At 42.8% G+C, this 16,542-nt stretch overlaps 1 protein-coding gene across 3 annotated transcripts in view; it reads left to right on the plus strand.

Moving 5' to 3' along the window:
• The window catches only part of tet3 (tet methylcytosine dioxygenase 3), a 50,728-nt gene that overhangs the window by 4,493 nt on the left and 29,693 nt on the right, over positions 1-16,542 (plus strand). The window contains exons 1-2 of one of the 3 annotated variants that reach the window (XM_014971426.2): positions 5,514-6,330; positions 6,974-7,033. In XM_014971426.2, the coding sequence (XP_014826912.2) occupies positions 6,151-6,330; positions 6,974-7,033 (240 nt within the window). In that variant the 5' untranslated portion in view covers positions 5,514-6,150. Of the gene's footprint in view, positions 1-5,513; positions 6,331-6,973; positions 7,034-12,608; positions 13,696-16,542 lie in introns of those variants that run through there. The other 2 variants (XM_088009085.1, XM_014971428.2) reach the window with 2 other exon arrangements.

Raw genomic sequence — 16,542 nt, forward strand, 5'->3', positions numbered from 1 at the left:
TTCACTTGTTATCAGAGTCCTGTGGAGTCCGACATAAAGCTCTTGGTTTCTCTTAATTTCTCAGATAATTTCCCGGTCTGTCCTTGGGTCAAACTAGTTGAGATGGCCACTGCTTGGACACTGGTCATCCACTTGTATTGTTTTTTTTTTCTCATTGTAGAATTGATTAACTTTAAGCAATTCAGACATAGCTTTATTACCTTTCCAACATTGATTGGGAGTAATAATTGCTTGTCTTTGTCACTTGCTGATGCCTTGTTAATCAGATGCATCTGACCAGCGTCACCTGGCTGCTCCCCACCTTTATAAATCCAATAGAAGCAGCATCTTTTCCATTTTGGCTTCATTTTGGTAAATTACATTTTAGTAAATAAATTTTAGTAAATGAGAGAATGTGTGCCGGTGGAAGGAGTACTTTCTTTTTCCCCTGGATGTAAATGAATAAGCCTTGATGTAATAAGTAATGCTCAAATTGTTTATCGTCTCATTTCTATTACACATTACTTTAGTAAACAATTACCTTGGAGTGAGGAAGTCACCTGAAAATCTCCCCCCACTCCCAACACACACACACACACACACGCACACACACACACACACACACACACACACACACACACACACACACACACACACACACACACACACACACACACACACACACACACACACACACGTAGCTCTGTTAGCTGTGAAAAAAACCCTCTGATCTAACACACTAACTTACACATTCACAGGACTTACTCGTTTGTGGCTTGCTAACTCAACAATAATGCTAATCTATGTTTGGACTCAGTTTTTTATGCATTTGGTAAGACTGCATTTGCCAAACATAATAAGTCCTTAGTGTCTGAAATAAAGGGGAAGTACTGTGGTACCAGTATCATGACTGACTCAACCCAGAGGGTAGAAATGCATTCATGACTGTACTGCACAGCAATCCTGTTAATGGTTGTTTTTCTTCAGCCGGAACAGGATCCTTAGTCATTATGGAGGGAAAGTTTTAAAGAACTGCTGTTATTAGCACAAATCCCTACTAGAAAGCACAGGATGAGAAGGAAATTCATCTTTAAGCTTTACAGTGACAGAAAGCATCAGTCTAGAGATCAACAAGAGTGGCTTCAACAAAAGAAGATTGAAGTTTTTTAAAATATCTAGCTAGGACCCAAACCTCAATCAGAAGTCTGTTTGGTGAAGTGCAGAGCGTTGTCCTCACAACCTCGCACATTTGGTTCACTTTTGTTAACACTTTTGTAAGCAAATGTTGTCAAGATGTGTCATGCTGACATTATAAAAAAAGACTGAAGTGAAATCAAAAGGGGTTTCAACAAAGGCTGAGTGTATGCACACATGCAGCCACATCATTCTAGTCTTTTTTATGTTTTATTTCTCCCCTAAAATACTTCAGCTTGTTCTTAAATTACGATGTAGAGGTCATAGGTCACAGGTGGAAAAAGTTGTGAATTTCTTTTTTATGTTATTCTCCTTTTTTATGTCACAAAAAGCAAAAGGCGTTGACCAAGCCCTGTCCCATGAATTTGAACTTTTATTGCACCATCCTTTGCTCAGTTATGTACAAAACACCAAGACATTTAAACTCCTCAGTTCTTAATGATGGATGTGTTAAAGCCTCCCCTGCATGTACTCACCATTATTCTGCGGTGTGACTGCTTTTTCACTAACTCTGAAGAGTTGTTGACGCTTCATCCATTGGGTTTTTCAAATAAGATCCATGTGCATCCTCAGTCAGCACACATGGTTCACTTTCTGGCTGCACATGACTGTACAGTGAGACTGAATTCACCTTACAGGACGACACTGAGGACAGAATTTACATCAACTTGACTTTAAAAACTACCTGATACAGAAAGCAAGGATTAAGCCTAGTTTTTTCCCCCAATGGACAAAATGTTTAGAGTTTTAGACATTGGACATTTTCCTCATAAAACTGCTGAAGCCAAGTTTTGTTGCTTACATCTGTATCCCTTCCCCCATGGTCCTTCCACCTCTGCACTCTGACATCTGTGTGCATTCAGCAGCTAAGTTCTTCACTGCTTGCCACCCACATTCTCTGTTTTTTTTTACTGTGAAAACTGCTCTGTAGCAGCAGCAGCTTTAAGCACTTGCCTGTGTAAGATTGGTTCAACTGTCTGCACAATGTACTTGAGGCTGCTTTCAACACTTTAAACATGATGTGAATGAGTCTGTGTGAGTTTATCAATCTGCCGAAACGAGTTGGTTGCAAAACGTTAGTGGGTTCTTCATCTAGTAAGAAACCATGAGCTGAATAGTAATGAAAATGTGTAATGATTCTGTGAGTCTGTAGGAATATTTAAGACCATTATGACTGTCCCCAGTCAGGGATTGACTTCTTTTCTTTCTTGTTCCTGCTTGATTACACAAGAGAATGATCTTAATTTACCTATTAGATACATCAAAATATGAACTAGACTATTTCCACTGCCTATATTCTGTTATGATTTGCAAAAATATTTACTTTTTCATATTTCCTTTCACATTTTGTAACACTACAACCTCAAACATTGAAATACTCCATTGGGCTGTAATATTGGTGTATTACTGTAATACAACAAAAGCAAAAAGTAGTTCCCAATCGTATAGTGGAAAGGTAATGATGTATGGTTTTCAAATTTTGAGATAAAATATCTGAAAGCTGTGGCTTCTGCAAAACTTTTTCAGTATCCAGCTAATGTCAACATTACAAATTGTGTTGTTTCCATTAAATAAGAAATACAAATAAAATCACGTGTGAATACCTTTGTTTATGCAGTAACTCACTATAAATAATTGAGGCAATGGATGTCAACATGGGATACATAATTCAGCCGTGGCGCTCATTACCCATCAGCCATCAAAGGAGACGTTGGCATCTGAAAAAAGCACACTGATACAAGGTGCCATGACTTGTGTGACTCCAAGAAACTGTTTCCATTGCAGTTTTTCAACATACACCATCTCATCCTGGCGCAAAAACGTTTTAACGAAAATCTTGAATTTTTGTTAAATTGCTGTGTTTCCATTGAGCAAATTTATTTTCGTGATTCCAGTTTGCGCAATTTTATGGTCAGTGGAAATGCAGCTATGGTTCCCTGTTCAAAGGAATGCTAGGAGCTAAGCGTCTCCCGGTGAGTAACTCTGGAGGAGCTCCAGATCAGGAGCTCAGGTGGAAGAGTCTTTTGACTAGAAAGCTGTTAAGGCTCCTACATACTCAGGCATGCGGTACGCATTCTGTAAGTTGCACGGACTGTGTGCACGTACGAGTCGTGTGTACTGATTGCCTGCATTTCTTATGACAAATAACATCATTTCCCATAATTCAAATGGATGGTAACAAGCGTGATGAGCGCCTAGCCCTGTTTCTTCTCCACCAGGGCAGCAACGGCACACCTACACATAAAGTGACATAAAGTGTCTACGGGTCCTTGTGACTGGTTGTGGCAACTCTCAGGCCTGCCAGCCTGGTTTTACAAACCAAACAGTTCGATGTGAACTCTGTTTTCCACTGAGCAGTTCACCATCTGATAAATTTACCTTTGCACAGATGTGTCCGGTGAACGTTCGCTTTGAGTCCACATTGAGTATATACGGATCTTAGATGAGTCAAGTACACCCACGTATGAGAGGGACCTTTAGACAAATCTAACAAATCTGTATCCATTAGGATTTTGAGAAATAAAGGATTTTGTCACAAGAAATATAGGTAATCAGTACCCTTGACATTGAAATCCTGTCCGTGTGTGGACAGAGAGTTCAGAGTTCACAAATGTTAGTGTATGTTTGCGAGAGCATTCAGGCAGAGGTTCACCTTCCAGCAGGTCAATAAAACTATTCATACAGCCAGAGCCGCATTGGAATAGTTTCAATCAAAGCATCGTTCATTTGAGAATATATGAAAAGACTCGAAAACTGGCATGAAATACAGCCTCCATCTAATCTGACTGTGTCCGAATTATATTGCAAAGCAGAGTAGGCAGAAATCGTCGGCAAACTGGGTAAAACAATTGGAGTTATACTAGACGGTTGCATTGTTTTACTTTCACTTCACAATTTTGATCTACTTTTCATTGGTTTATCACATGCAATTACGGCGTTTATGTTGGAACGTTCAAAGAGTGTGAATCTAACCAGAGCTAATTTGACCTTAATCTGTTTGTACCGCAAAGTCGTCGGTCAGCTCTGACTGCGGCGCGACAGCTACTGCTGTCCACCTGTAAGACAGCAGAGAGAGGCTCTCGCTGTCCAGCTCACAACAGTCACGCCTCTCTCACACATAAGCATCACACACACACACACACACGCACACACACACACACACACACACACACACGCACGTGGTCCACCTGACGTCAGAGGAGGGGATTTCCCGTGCCATGCGAGAGCGTCAGACAGACACCACAAATGCTGCGTCACTGTGCTGCTGCCTTGCTTCACCGTGCCACACTTAGCTCCCTCCTCCTTCTCGGTTCTCACACATAGTCTGTCAAGCCTCTCGCCGTCTGTCCGTCTCGCTTCGATCCGCTGGGTCTTCGCCGGCCTCCCTGAACTTTTGCTGACTTTCGCCCGACTCTATGCGGTCACTGTGTCTTCGCCCCTCACCCCCTTCTTCTTCACACGTCAATGCTGTTCTTCAAAATCGAAGCTCTTGTTTGTTAGAGTAAAACTTCCCATTTCATTTTCAGAAACGGTGTTTTTTTTTTTTTTCCGTGAGGTTTGGAAAAAACATCAACTTTACCTTCCCCACATCTGCTGATTGCCACTCAAGACGAAATTAAATTTTCCCCTGTACTTTTTTGTGGCTTTCGCTCAAGCATTAATAAACAAATAGGATGCCAATAAAAGAGAAGGTCTTTCATCTTCAGGATGTAAACATCAAGGAATCAGGCCGCCTAAAATATGCCTGGTATGTCACTATTACAAAGAGCGTACAAGAAAAAAAAAGTGAGTCCCCAGCGGCGTTTTCCCCCTAAAGTGAAGGATCAAGACATGTTTTTCCACGTGTTTGCTTTGCAGATAGCAGATACGCAGTCCCAGCTGACAACCTGTTGGGACGGCTTCCAAGAGCGCTCATAGAAAAAAAAAAAAGGCGCATCTGCAGCGGTTCGTGTCGCCTTTGCTCGCTCTGAGTCAGCACAGAGGGCTTTTTGCTGCGTAATTGTGCTTTTTTGCCTGTCAGACTGGCGTTGGTGGTCTCGGAGAGAGGGGTCTGTGTGAATATGTGTGTGTGTGCGTGTGTTTGTTTGCATTTGTGTGTGTTTGTGTGCGTGGAGCTGCAACTGTGCAGTCCAGTCCAGTTATTGCAGGCAGCCCTAACACAGATGGTGCACAGCGATACCACATACCAGAGGCATTGTTTAGGGAAGGCGAGTTCGAGGAGATAATTGACAAGCATAGAGAGGTCCCATCTCCCCTCCCCCCGATACACACACACTCACACACACACACACGCACACACACACACACACACACACACACGCACACACACACACACACACACACCTCCCACCTACCTTCACTTTGTCTCTTTATGTCAGTCTTTCTTTTATTGCACTGCACACTCTCACACACACTCACACAGAGCCTTTTTTTTTATTTAACGTCCTCTTTCTACTGTTCCTCTCAGCACCCTCGACTGCTCTCCTTCATTTTCACCCTAGCAGCAGAGCCCGCCCGGCCTCTGATTGGTGGACAGGCCGCCTTTGTGTGATATCTGTAGTGTGACGTCTCTCGGGGTGAGCTCTGCACATTTGTGTGTGCGTGTGCGCTTTAGTTCATGAGTGTATATGTTTGTAGATAGATTAGGGGGTCGGAGGGGAGTGGGCGGCTGTTTTGGACATCAGATATGCGGGAGGACAGATGAAAAAACCTTGAACGGTTGGGAGGAAGGAGTGATAGCAGTCACAGAGAGAGAGAGAGAAAAAAATCCCTCAGATGTGTGTGTGTGTGTGTGTGTTCATGTGTTTGCGAGGTAGACCTATTGGCATATGAGCAAGAGAGACAGGGGCGGGAGGGAGGGGGGAAGTGCAACAGAGAGCAAGCGCGTCGAGAGAGAGAGAGGGAGAGAGAGAGAAAGAGAACGTGCGTACGAGGGCTCATGTAAAACCCGATTAAAAACACAAGATGGCTTCCTGAATGGGCTGCTGGAACGCAGACGAAAGACAGACTGAGAAGGAAGAGTGGGGAGACGCGGAGAGAGAAGAAAGGGACAGAGGGGCAGGGGGCGAGGACGAGAGAGGTAGCCAGAGATCCTCTTATGGGGATTTGGTCAGCGGACGGAGGAGTACGAACCGAAGCAGCGCCGAGGCTTGGAGGGTAAATATTCCTCTCTCTAGACTATTTTAGGATTGATAAGTGGGTGGAGGCAAGGAGGTGGGGATGGAGCGGTGGAGGGAGTGTGTGTGTGTGTGTGTGTGTGTGCGTGTGCGTGTGTGTGCGCGTGCGTGTGTGTGTAGGCTAGTTGGACTGGGGAGAAGCTCAAGACAAAACACATCATTTACCACGGAGACAACCGGGGCAAATGAAAACAACAGAGACACGCTGTGCAAAATAAAAACACGCTCGTGTTTCCATCCTTTCTACCTCTTCCATCCCATTCGCCGACGCTCGTGCACTCTCTGCTGTAATATTTCCTGTTGCGAAGCCAACGTGCGTCCATAACCTCGCACCGGCGTCTGTATGGAGACATTACATAATTGTATAAGCAGCGGCGGTGGCGGCGGCGGAGGGGGGAAAACGCCGGCTCACGTTGAGCACAAATCAAAGAAAAGATTTCCGCGCAGGCTTTTTCGTTGCCAGGAATGATTGCGGGTTGGCGTCATGCAGCTGTTGGTACTTTTACGTAGAGCAGTCCCATGTCACATTGTTCTATTGATTGTTAATCTTTCATCCCCCTCCCCTTCCCATTTTTCTCTCTCTGCCCCCCTCCCGCCCCTCTCCTCCTCGACCGGCTGTAAAGGTGGGATATTTTGAAGACAACAGTCAAGACCGTGTGGGACTCCCTGAACAAGCAGCTGAGGTAAGACAAGACCTTGGGTTTGTGTTTGTGTCTACATCTGTCATCTCTGTGCCATAGTCTCATCTCATGTTGCTGCTGGCTTAACTCATGAGCTAACATTGAGCTTAGCCAACGCAGTGACCAGTTTTTCATGTCTACTCGTGTGTACATCATTGGTTTAGTTCGAGCGTCTTTGCACACAACGAGTTGACAAAGGACAGCTTCGACAGTCTGTGCCGTTGGGTTGGCATTCGACTGTTTGCAGCACTTCGCCGCGAATGCGTGACCTCATTACCTCATCCTCCAGAAGCGAATACAGGTGGATTAGATCAACTGAGGCATCTGAACTCCAAAGTCATTGAAAGAAGTCACCACGATTTCGCCTCAGTGTCTCGGCGATGACGCTGCGGCATCCTGAGTTTAAAGCGTCCCACGCTGCCCTCTGATTGGTGCCAGAGCCAGGCATGTGCAGATACTACAAGAGACCAGGAAAAAGGAGCGGAGGGAGGGAGGGAAAGAGTGAGGAGGCGGAACCCTGCGTGCTGGCTCGGCAGCCGGGGAGGGGAAGCCGTCCTGCTTCTCCTGGGTTCTGGAGTCAAATGAGGTAAAGGGAGTAAAAGTTAGTGGGTCACGCATGCGTACGTGTCGGATTTCCGGGCGCAGAAACCGCCGGCGCGCTGTTGCTGAGAAACGCCATGTCGGGACACGCTAGTGTATTTTTGTGAAGCGGGAAAGCATGGCGATGCGACTAAGGGAAAACTGGAAACAAACACGACATTGGCGAGAAAGACCACTGGTACTGCCTACATCTTAGATTTGTCATTTGTCTCTACAGTGACATCAAATCTGGGTTAGTCCATCACCTTTAAATATCATAAATAAGTCCTGCTCGGATCTTTGAACATCCAGCTTATCTCTAAGCCTGCTTTAATCTCTGTCCACATATACACAGCCCTTTTATCTTTAAAGTATATATCGCCATCTGGTCTACAGGGAACACTGTCTTCTGTGTGCTTTCCTGTGTTTAACAAGTCAGCGTCCTTTTTCCTCCGGCTCTCCTGTTCGGAGAGGTTGCTGTGCTTGCCCGGGGGTGGAATGTTTACCTCATTAAGATCCGTTTCCTACTCAAACATTTCCCTGGTTGCGCGAAGATAAACACCGCGTACACCCCACATGCAGAGGGCATTCATTTTGACGATCCAAATAAGCACCCTTACGGTATCATTAAGCGCTTTCCGCCCTTGCACAACAACTTCAACAAGTTGAGCTTTGTGAGAAGAAAAAAAGAAGCTGCGGTTGGATTGCAGACAGTCGGTGTTTTTTTATGACTTCTTTTCAGTTTTTTAGCACAGTTTCTGCGCTGTTCAGGAAACCGACCTGTATTTAATGGGTTTACCACAACAGGTTATAAGGCAGACACGCTGTGCTCGCAAGAATTTGCCTGTCTTTCCACGCCCATGCACAGGATTTCCTCCTCGTACGTGTGATGAACTTCACACGTCGCTCAGGTGGAACAGAGCGAAGTAGTGATGGCACCTGGAATACTCGCTAATGATATGTGTGGAATCCCCGGCCGTGCTCGCAAAGGGTTAACGCTGACCTAGTTTCCGTGGCAACACTGAATGTCTGGTGACATCATCGCTATAATTTTAGCCCAAGCATTAAAAGGCTGGTCACATGACTAATCTAGCCAGGTCCCACGTGTTTTTGTGTGTGTGTGTGTGTGTGTGTGTGTGTGTGTGTGTGTGTGTGTGTGTGTGTGTGTGTGTGTGCGTGTGCATGTGTGTGTATAGTAAGCGGTTCGCTATATGGTACAGATTCAGGAAGTGGAGGGTTTGACATCAGCTCTTCCATTGAGTGGCAGGTTTTGATGTATTTGCTGCTCTGTAAGGTTTCCACTCTTCAGTGAAGAACCGCAGCCTGCTTCCCCACCTGCATTCACAAACCTTGTGAGCTAATAGATGGTCTCAGGCTCAGACAGACAAATAGCTCAATCCTTTCCTCTGATCTGAAAGGGTTTTTGGTCTTTATCAAAACCCTTTCCATTTATAAAAACATACAAATGGCAAGAACAAACCTAACCTCTAATTCAAATAAATTGTTTCTGACTGGAGCTTCATCCAAAATGTGTCGTTTTTGGATTCATTATTCATACCGCTTGAACTTTTCCATGTGTTTTCACATTACAACCACACATTTCAACATGCAAGTCATGAAGAAGGCACCACGTTCAGATGGAACCAACATTGACTAGTTTGGCAAATTCTATTACTACAACATGGTGGTGGCAGCATCATGTTGAGGGAATGCCTTCATTTAGCAGGAACAGGGGAGCTGTTCTGGTCAGAGGTGATGTATTGAGTAGCATGAAGACAGCATCAGTACAAAACAATAACTCAAGAGAGATGAGTACAATACACACCAGACGTTTTGGGCTTTTATTCATAGACATTTCTGAAAACCATCAGATTCATAATTATGCAACTTTGTTTTTGTCTCGCATAAAATCCCAATACAACACATTAGAGTTTGTGGTTGAAAGATGTGAAAACAGTTCAGGGCGTATAAATACTTTTGCAGAAAGTTGAGATTAAAGTCAAGGTTATCTGCTAGCTGCTGGTGAAAAACAAACATCGAATTGGCAGCCCGCTCTGATACGAAGCTGTCAGCTGTTCTCAAGCTTTAAAGCTCCTGCTCTCATTCTTTCATTTTCAAACAACTCTTTTTATCACATGATTACGAAACTTCTCACGCTTACACATGCTCCAGTGCAACATGTCACCCAAACGTGTACAGTTTCATTTTTAGTCATCAATATTTAACACCGCGCTAGCCTATAAAGTACAGCACTTAACAAATCCGTTACGTCCTTCTGAATGCCGGCCTGAATCCTGCAGCTGGATCGATACGCTGTGTGGCAGCAGATGAGTAACGGCTAGCTGGTAGCTGGCGTCTTTGGTCGTGCCTGGGCTTCGTGTTGGAAGGGAGGCCGTCAGCCGCCTGGTGCCGCAGTTAATAAAAAATGAATGGAAAGACAAGGGGGTGGAGCCCTCAGCTGTTGCTCTGGCTCTTTAACTCTCACTTCCCTGGCGCCTGCTCCGCTGCTCCCACCGCGCTCAACACAGTCCCGAATCCCTCGGCTGGCACACGCTGCCAGGTTTTATGTAATACAGTTCAACAGCTGTTGGAGCTTTCAGCGCCTACTATAGAAAACACACACTTGAAAATCGTGATTGCTGAGGCCTATTTAAATGGATTCAGGGGGAACCTCTTTGTCGGAGGACATGAGAGACAGTGGTAAGCTGGAAATGGGTCAGTTCTCAGAAATCGTCTCCAGCCGTCATCTGCTGTCAACATAGAGCTTTATAAAGAAATCTGTACACTAGGACTGGAAAGATTAATCGGTTATTGAAATAATCGTCCACTGATTTAGTAATTGAATAATTGTTAACTAGAATATACAGACTCATAAACCAGCATTTGGTGAAAAAACCCAACATATTCAGAGCAGTAATTAAGCCAAAGCTTTACAAAAATATATACATTTGGCATTTAGGTTTTAAAAAACTCCCTGTAAATACTCCTCAAGTGGCATAGTTTTAGCTTTAGATGCTATTCTGTGGTGTTGCATTTTAAACAATAAAATGTTTATAATTTAAAAACGGATTTGAATTATTTGTTTATTTGCATCTTTTAAAGGGGCAGTATTATGTGTTTTCCAGGCACATAGTGCCATTTTATAGCACAATCAAGTAATTATGTTACGTCAGTTGTTACAAAAATGCTATTGATATCAAATATGACTTAAAAGAAATTTAACTTTGTAATTTAGTGCCTTAAAATTGGGCCTCTGTCTCTTTAAGAAACTTCTGCACTTTTTGAAACTCCGCCTTCAGGAAGTCATCACAACATGGCTCCTCTATTAACCTTTTAAGAATGTTTTTATGAGCGTTTTACTGGGAAGTAGCTCCTATAATGAGCTCAGCTGATGCTCAGTTCCACCAGTTGTTTGCTAATTGCTGCTGGCTAGTCTGAAGGAGCTGAGCAGGGGAGTTGTGGGGAGGGCTGCTATGTGAGGTGAAAGCTCAGAAGCTTGGAAACTGCAGCTCAGAGGAGGAGCTGCTCCTCGAAGGCGGGGCTACGTCCAACCAGGCGTTTTGCACAGCTGAGTGGTTGCTGTTGTGGAAAAAATTATTACCAAGCACTGTTCAGGTAAAAATCACTCAGTCAGGTTTATTTATGAATTGTACACAACTCAGAGAGCTTGTAGGACAATCAATAATGAAGTAATTCTGGATTGAAAACTCTGCCAGGCAGAGACAACACATAAGTTTTATACCACAGAAGGAATTCAAAACAAATGGGTGAGACAGTCTGGTTCTCATGCAGCTGTGGGAAACAACTTCCAACCTTGTACATGTAACCCAGATAGTTCTTTTGGTGAGAGTTCACAAGCATTTCATATAACATGATCAGCAGATGTTAACTTATAGTAATTTTCCACCACTTTGCCATGGAGATTAAAGGAATTCTCAAACATGCATGAAAGAATCAAAGCAACACTGCAGGTGTGTTTTTGATGAGGAAACAACATTATAGCGTAATATAAATTTAAAAATAGTTGACTTTTCATAATACTTCCCCTTTAATGTATGACTAATATTGCATAAAAGTGGTTAAAAGAAAAATCTGTAGAATATGCATATTGTTATTTGATTAAAAGTCAAAAATAATCAATAGATTAATCAATTACTAAAATAATTGTTAGTTGCAGCCCTTGTGTACAGGGTTGCAGAGGACAAAGTGGCGTCCTGGTCCCTTTAAGTCCGGCAATGCCAGACCGGAGCATATGGGAAGCTAATCTTAGCTCCAGTCATGAGAGACAACACTGGCAACCAGCCACGGTGGAGGCCACAGTGGATGCCTGAGGGAGGGCTTTCTTGTTTTCTCTCTGCGCTCTGACAAACTTGTGGTTGGGCTCCAAAGTATTGTTCCTCAAAACATTTCACCTCCACATGTGTCAGCAGACCGAGTGCTGCCACTGGACCTTGTTGACAGGGGGAAGCATTGCCCAGTTCGATTTGCCATCCAGGTACACGGCTTGCCTGTTTTTGTTTGAAAGCGTTTCGACTCCATCTGTCCCACCTGTTCCCCTCCTGCTTGCGCCGCTGCTCTTTGTCTCACATCCAAGGTTCCCCCTGCGCCGGCTGATCCGTGCACTGCGGCTGTATCCCGCTCCTTCTTTTCATTTCACCCTCAAGCACAAAGAGCGGCCTTCCTAACCCCCCCCTCTCCTCCTCTTCTTTTTCTACTCATTAATTATTTTTATTATTTTTTGTAGCTCCACCCCAGCGGGCCACTCCACCTATCACCACCTTTCTGTTTATTTTCCCTGCCTCCTCTCACCCTAGCCCCTCCTCTCATTTTCTTTGTGAGGAGAGGTGTAAGGCTTTGAGGAAAGGGGGCGGGGCTTGCCCCAGCTGAGCTGAATCGTGCTGGCTTGCACGTGCCGAATGTCAGCAGATATGACTGCGCACACCTTGAGCGCACACCGTTTTGTGTGGGAGTCTGGGAAGATGTGGGTATCAAAAAAAAGGGGGGGGGGAGAGCAAACAGGCAGTTTTATGGTAAAAAATCAACAACAAAGCAGTTATTGTTATGGTAGGGGATCAGAGTAGCATCACTGAAGACTTCATGTTACTGTTATTTTTAACCTGACGTCCCTCCCACCAATGAACCCACTGACCCTCTGTGAACAATCCTTTACTGTGTGTGAGGAAGCCGGCTGAATGCATGGAGAAAAATCACCACAGGACCTGAGACCTTCACATGCACATGTGAAATGTATATTTTTGTGTGTGTGTGTGTGTGTGTGTGTGTGTGTGTGTGTGTGTGTGCGTGTGTGTGTGTGTGTGTGTGTGTGTGTGTGTGCGTGTGTGTGTGTGTGTGTGTGTGTGTGGGTGTGCGCGCGCGTGTGCGTGTGTGTGCGCGTGCGTGCACGGCCACGACAGAAAGATAAAGAGATGTGGGATCAGATGACCTTGATGCTGTTTGACTGCAGGACATTGTGCTTGGGGAGGGGAGTGAACAGAGTCAGAGCAACGGAGGAGGAGAGCGTCAGCTGACAGGAAGAGGGTAGCCCTCCTGACTAATGGTTCTGAGCCGGCATTTAAAGAATCATAAAAAGAAGCACGCACGCACACACGCACACACAATGAATCTAATATTTGAATGACTTTAATAAAAGGAAAAGAACAATTTGTTCTTTATGCTTTTTTTCTTTTCAATTCTCCACCTGCATTTGCAGCGGTGCTGGTAACGTTTCAAAAGCTGCCCTCCGTGAGAGTTTTCGTTTCAGTGCTTAGCTTCGAAGAGAAAGATGAGTCAGGCTTTAGTCATAAACAGCAACTCGCACACACCACTGAGGATGGACTTTTGTTCTCAGTCATCCCTCCTACTACCAGAACCTTTTCTCCGTGATGCTGAGAAACGCCGAGCCTGAGGCAGAGAAGTGAGAGAGAGAGAGATGGAGAGAAAGAGGCTGAGACGAGGGCGGGAGACAGCTCATTTGGATGACAGTTTGACTTCTGTGTGAATCGAGGTGATCGATGCAAGATTAGGAGTCTTTATCTCGCTCTTTCCACTCTTTCTCGTTCTCAATGCCGGGTTACAGCCGATTCAACGTAAGTGTGTTTTCATTTTCACCTGATAAGTGAAAAAGATCAGTTTAATTTGAGCGTCTTCAGACTGAATGCTTGGTTCTCGTGGGAAGTGAGTGGAGTTGAATCTGTTTAGAAGATGAGGCTTCAGGCTGTTTTCAGTTGTAACATCATTAGTCACAAGAGTCTGCTGGTTGAAAACTTAGTCATCTCAACTGTTGCTCTAATGAAATCTAAAGAAAAGTCATCTTGAAGACAAATTCGTATTTGGCTGATGATTTTTTTTTTTTTTAAGATAATCCGACCTGATTGTGGTAGAGACCAGAAATGTTGAGTAATATGTTTTATGTGAAATGACCCCGTCTTTATGCTGATGTCTGCGAATCGCTTATCAGCGTGTGTGTTGGAAACAAAGTCGTCTCAAAGCAGCTCAGTTCGGGTTATTAAAGTTCATAGCAAACAAAGTCAATTCAGGACAACATGCAGAAACATTTCCAGCTACGATTCTGTGATCTCTTTCCTCTAATTCAGTCCAGTTGTAATTATATCAAGTTAGCAGTCGGATTGTAAAGCAAATATAAAATGCCAGTATCATTAAAAAAAATGTTTTTTTTTTATTCTTTGAAGTAACTTCATTTTCAATATTTTGCTGTAGTTTTATAATCAAAGAAGTATCCACTTTACGAGATAGTCTGTCCAGATCTGGGATTTGATTTATGTATATTCCAGATGTGTATAAGCATGAAAAAGGAAATGAGTCTTTGGAATAATATCTGTATTTCCAGACTTCATTATCCAATTGACCATCATTCTCTCCACTTAGAGTATATGTGTCTTCGATTTGGTCTGTGGTTATTTAAAGCTTGACATTTCAGAAATATTTATTATTAGTCAATTTTCTTTTTTTTTTTGGAACAAAGAAAAAAGACCAGCATACAGAATATCCAAATCTTCTGACTAAAACAGTCAGGAGTCATCTACATGAAATAACATTTTAATTGGTGTGTTTTGTTTGCAAAATTTAAGATTTGAAACCACAAAACATACAGTCAGTCACTTGGTGTGCTCTGCTAGCTCTCCTCTGTTAATTTTTTAACACACCGTCACCTTCCTAAAATAAAGGCTGAAGTCATTATTTGCCAAGTTATTTCTGGAAAAAAAAAATCATCACCTTTTTTTCCCACCAAATGATAAATTAGGCCAGAAAATGATTTATGCCACTAATTTTAGGAAGGTGACGATATGTAATTTACTCGTTCTTCCTTTAAATGTGCCTCAACATTTTCTGCAAAAAGTTTTTTTTACAGAAAAGTATGGAACAAATTTCCAACCTGGAGATGAACATAGGAAATAACTAGAATCTCATTTTTCCTTTTCTCATTCCTTCATTGTTTTTAGCCACTTTATGCCGAAATCTTTTTCTGTTTCTATTTAAATCTTATAGCGTCACCTTCCTAAAATAATGGCCTACGTCATGTTTTGCCAAAAGATGATTTAGACATAAAAAAACAAAACAAAAATACTTTGGCCATTATTTTAGGAAAGTGACCGTTCTGTACTGCAGACAGAAAGGGAAAAGATAAAATAGAGACCTAAACAAAAGAAGAGCATCTCAGGGAAAAATACATTTTCCATTTTTCTAGATGTCTTCAAATTTGGATTGCTAAAGTCTCAGTGAGAAAGTGATTCTTTCCATCACAAATACATCATAGATGCTATATTATTAATCTTATATTAAGCAGTTTCTTTGAAATTTCTTTTCTTCCAGCTAAAGTCAGTTTCCAAATAAATATTTAGTTTTAACATTACAGTATTTGAGTGTATAAACCCAAAGTGCGTTGTTCCCAGGGTTGTAAGAGTTCCAAATATAGTCTCTGGTTCTGCACAGAAATGCTGGCAGAAAATAATTATTTTTGGACATTCTCAAAATAAATGATACCTTCCTGGGAACGACGCAGCCTCCAGCAGCAGGAAGAACCCGTACGGTGGCTTTACTGAACCGGGGCGATAACCTCCACCCAAAACGCTCTGCATAAGTACAAACATATCCTCCACAGTATTTCTTCCAGGTGTCCCCTGAAAGGTTGGATTCCCTGTCTCATTTTTGTTTTATGCAAGTGACATTTATTGTTTTAATAATCTCCTGAAGTCCGGACATCATCCTGAAAATCTTTACACAGTCCAATTAAAAGTTTGTCCCCATCTGTTTTGGGCTGACTATATAGATGTGTATAAAACATTTCAGAACATTGTTGGGTCTTTTTTTACTTTGTGATATGAAGAATTTGCAATGGGATCCCTAATTTTATAGACTGTATTGTCTGCTTGTTGCCCTTTTAATACGTAAGCTTGCATCTTGTTTATATACTTTAAAATGTCTTAATAGTCTTTGGGAACTTAATTGTGTAGGAACCTTTCCTCTAGAGCCTTTTGCAGTTGAAGAATGTGTCTATATAATGCCCTAAAACTAACCCTTATCTCTAACCCTATACATAAACATTAACTACATCTGAGCTTTAGATCATAAACTGTCTGTGTTACCTTTGTAACTTACTGGACTGACTAGAAGGGATCTCTGTCAGGTTTGTCTGGTGTTTGCTCTCTGCAGCTGTATATTATTGTTACAATCCTCGAACTGCTTATGTTAGGCATTAAAAAGGGCAAAGTTACAGTTAGACATTAACTCTGGGTGAGACGATACACCCAGCTCACAAATTAAACACAAGAATGATGTAAGATGTTTACTATATGTTTTTAAAACATTAGAATCCTTTTTTTTTTGTTTTTTGTTTTTTTTGCTTCACAACTGAGTTTATTTTGAAAGTATGTTTTACTGAATCTCTGCTAACAGAGTTATTCTGTTATGGTTTA

Source organism: Poecilia mexicana, unplaced genomic scaffold, assembly GCF_051168715.1.
Source record: "Poecilia mexicana isolate PSO_F unplaced genomic scaffold, ASM5116871v1 scaffold_9, whole genome shotgun sequence".
Taxonomy (NCBI): Eukaryota; Metazoa; Chordata; class Actinopteri; order Cyprinodontiformes; family Poeciliidae; genus Poecilia; species Poecilia mexicana.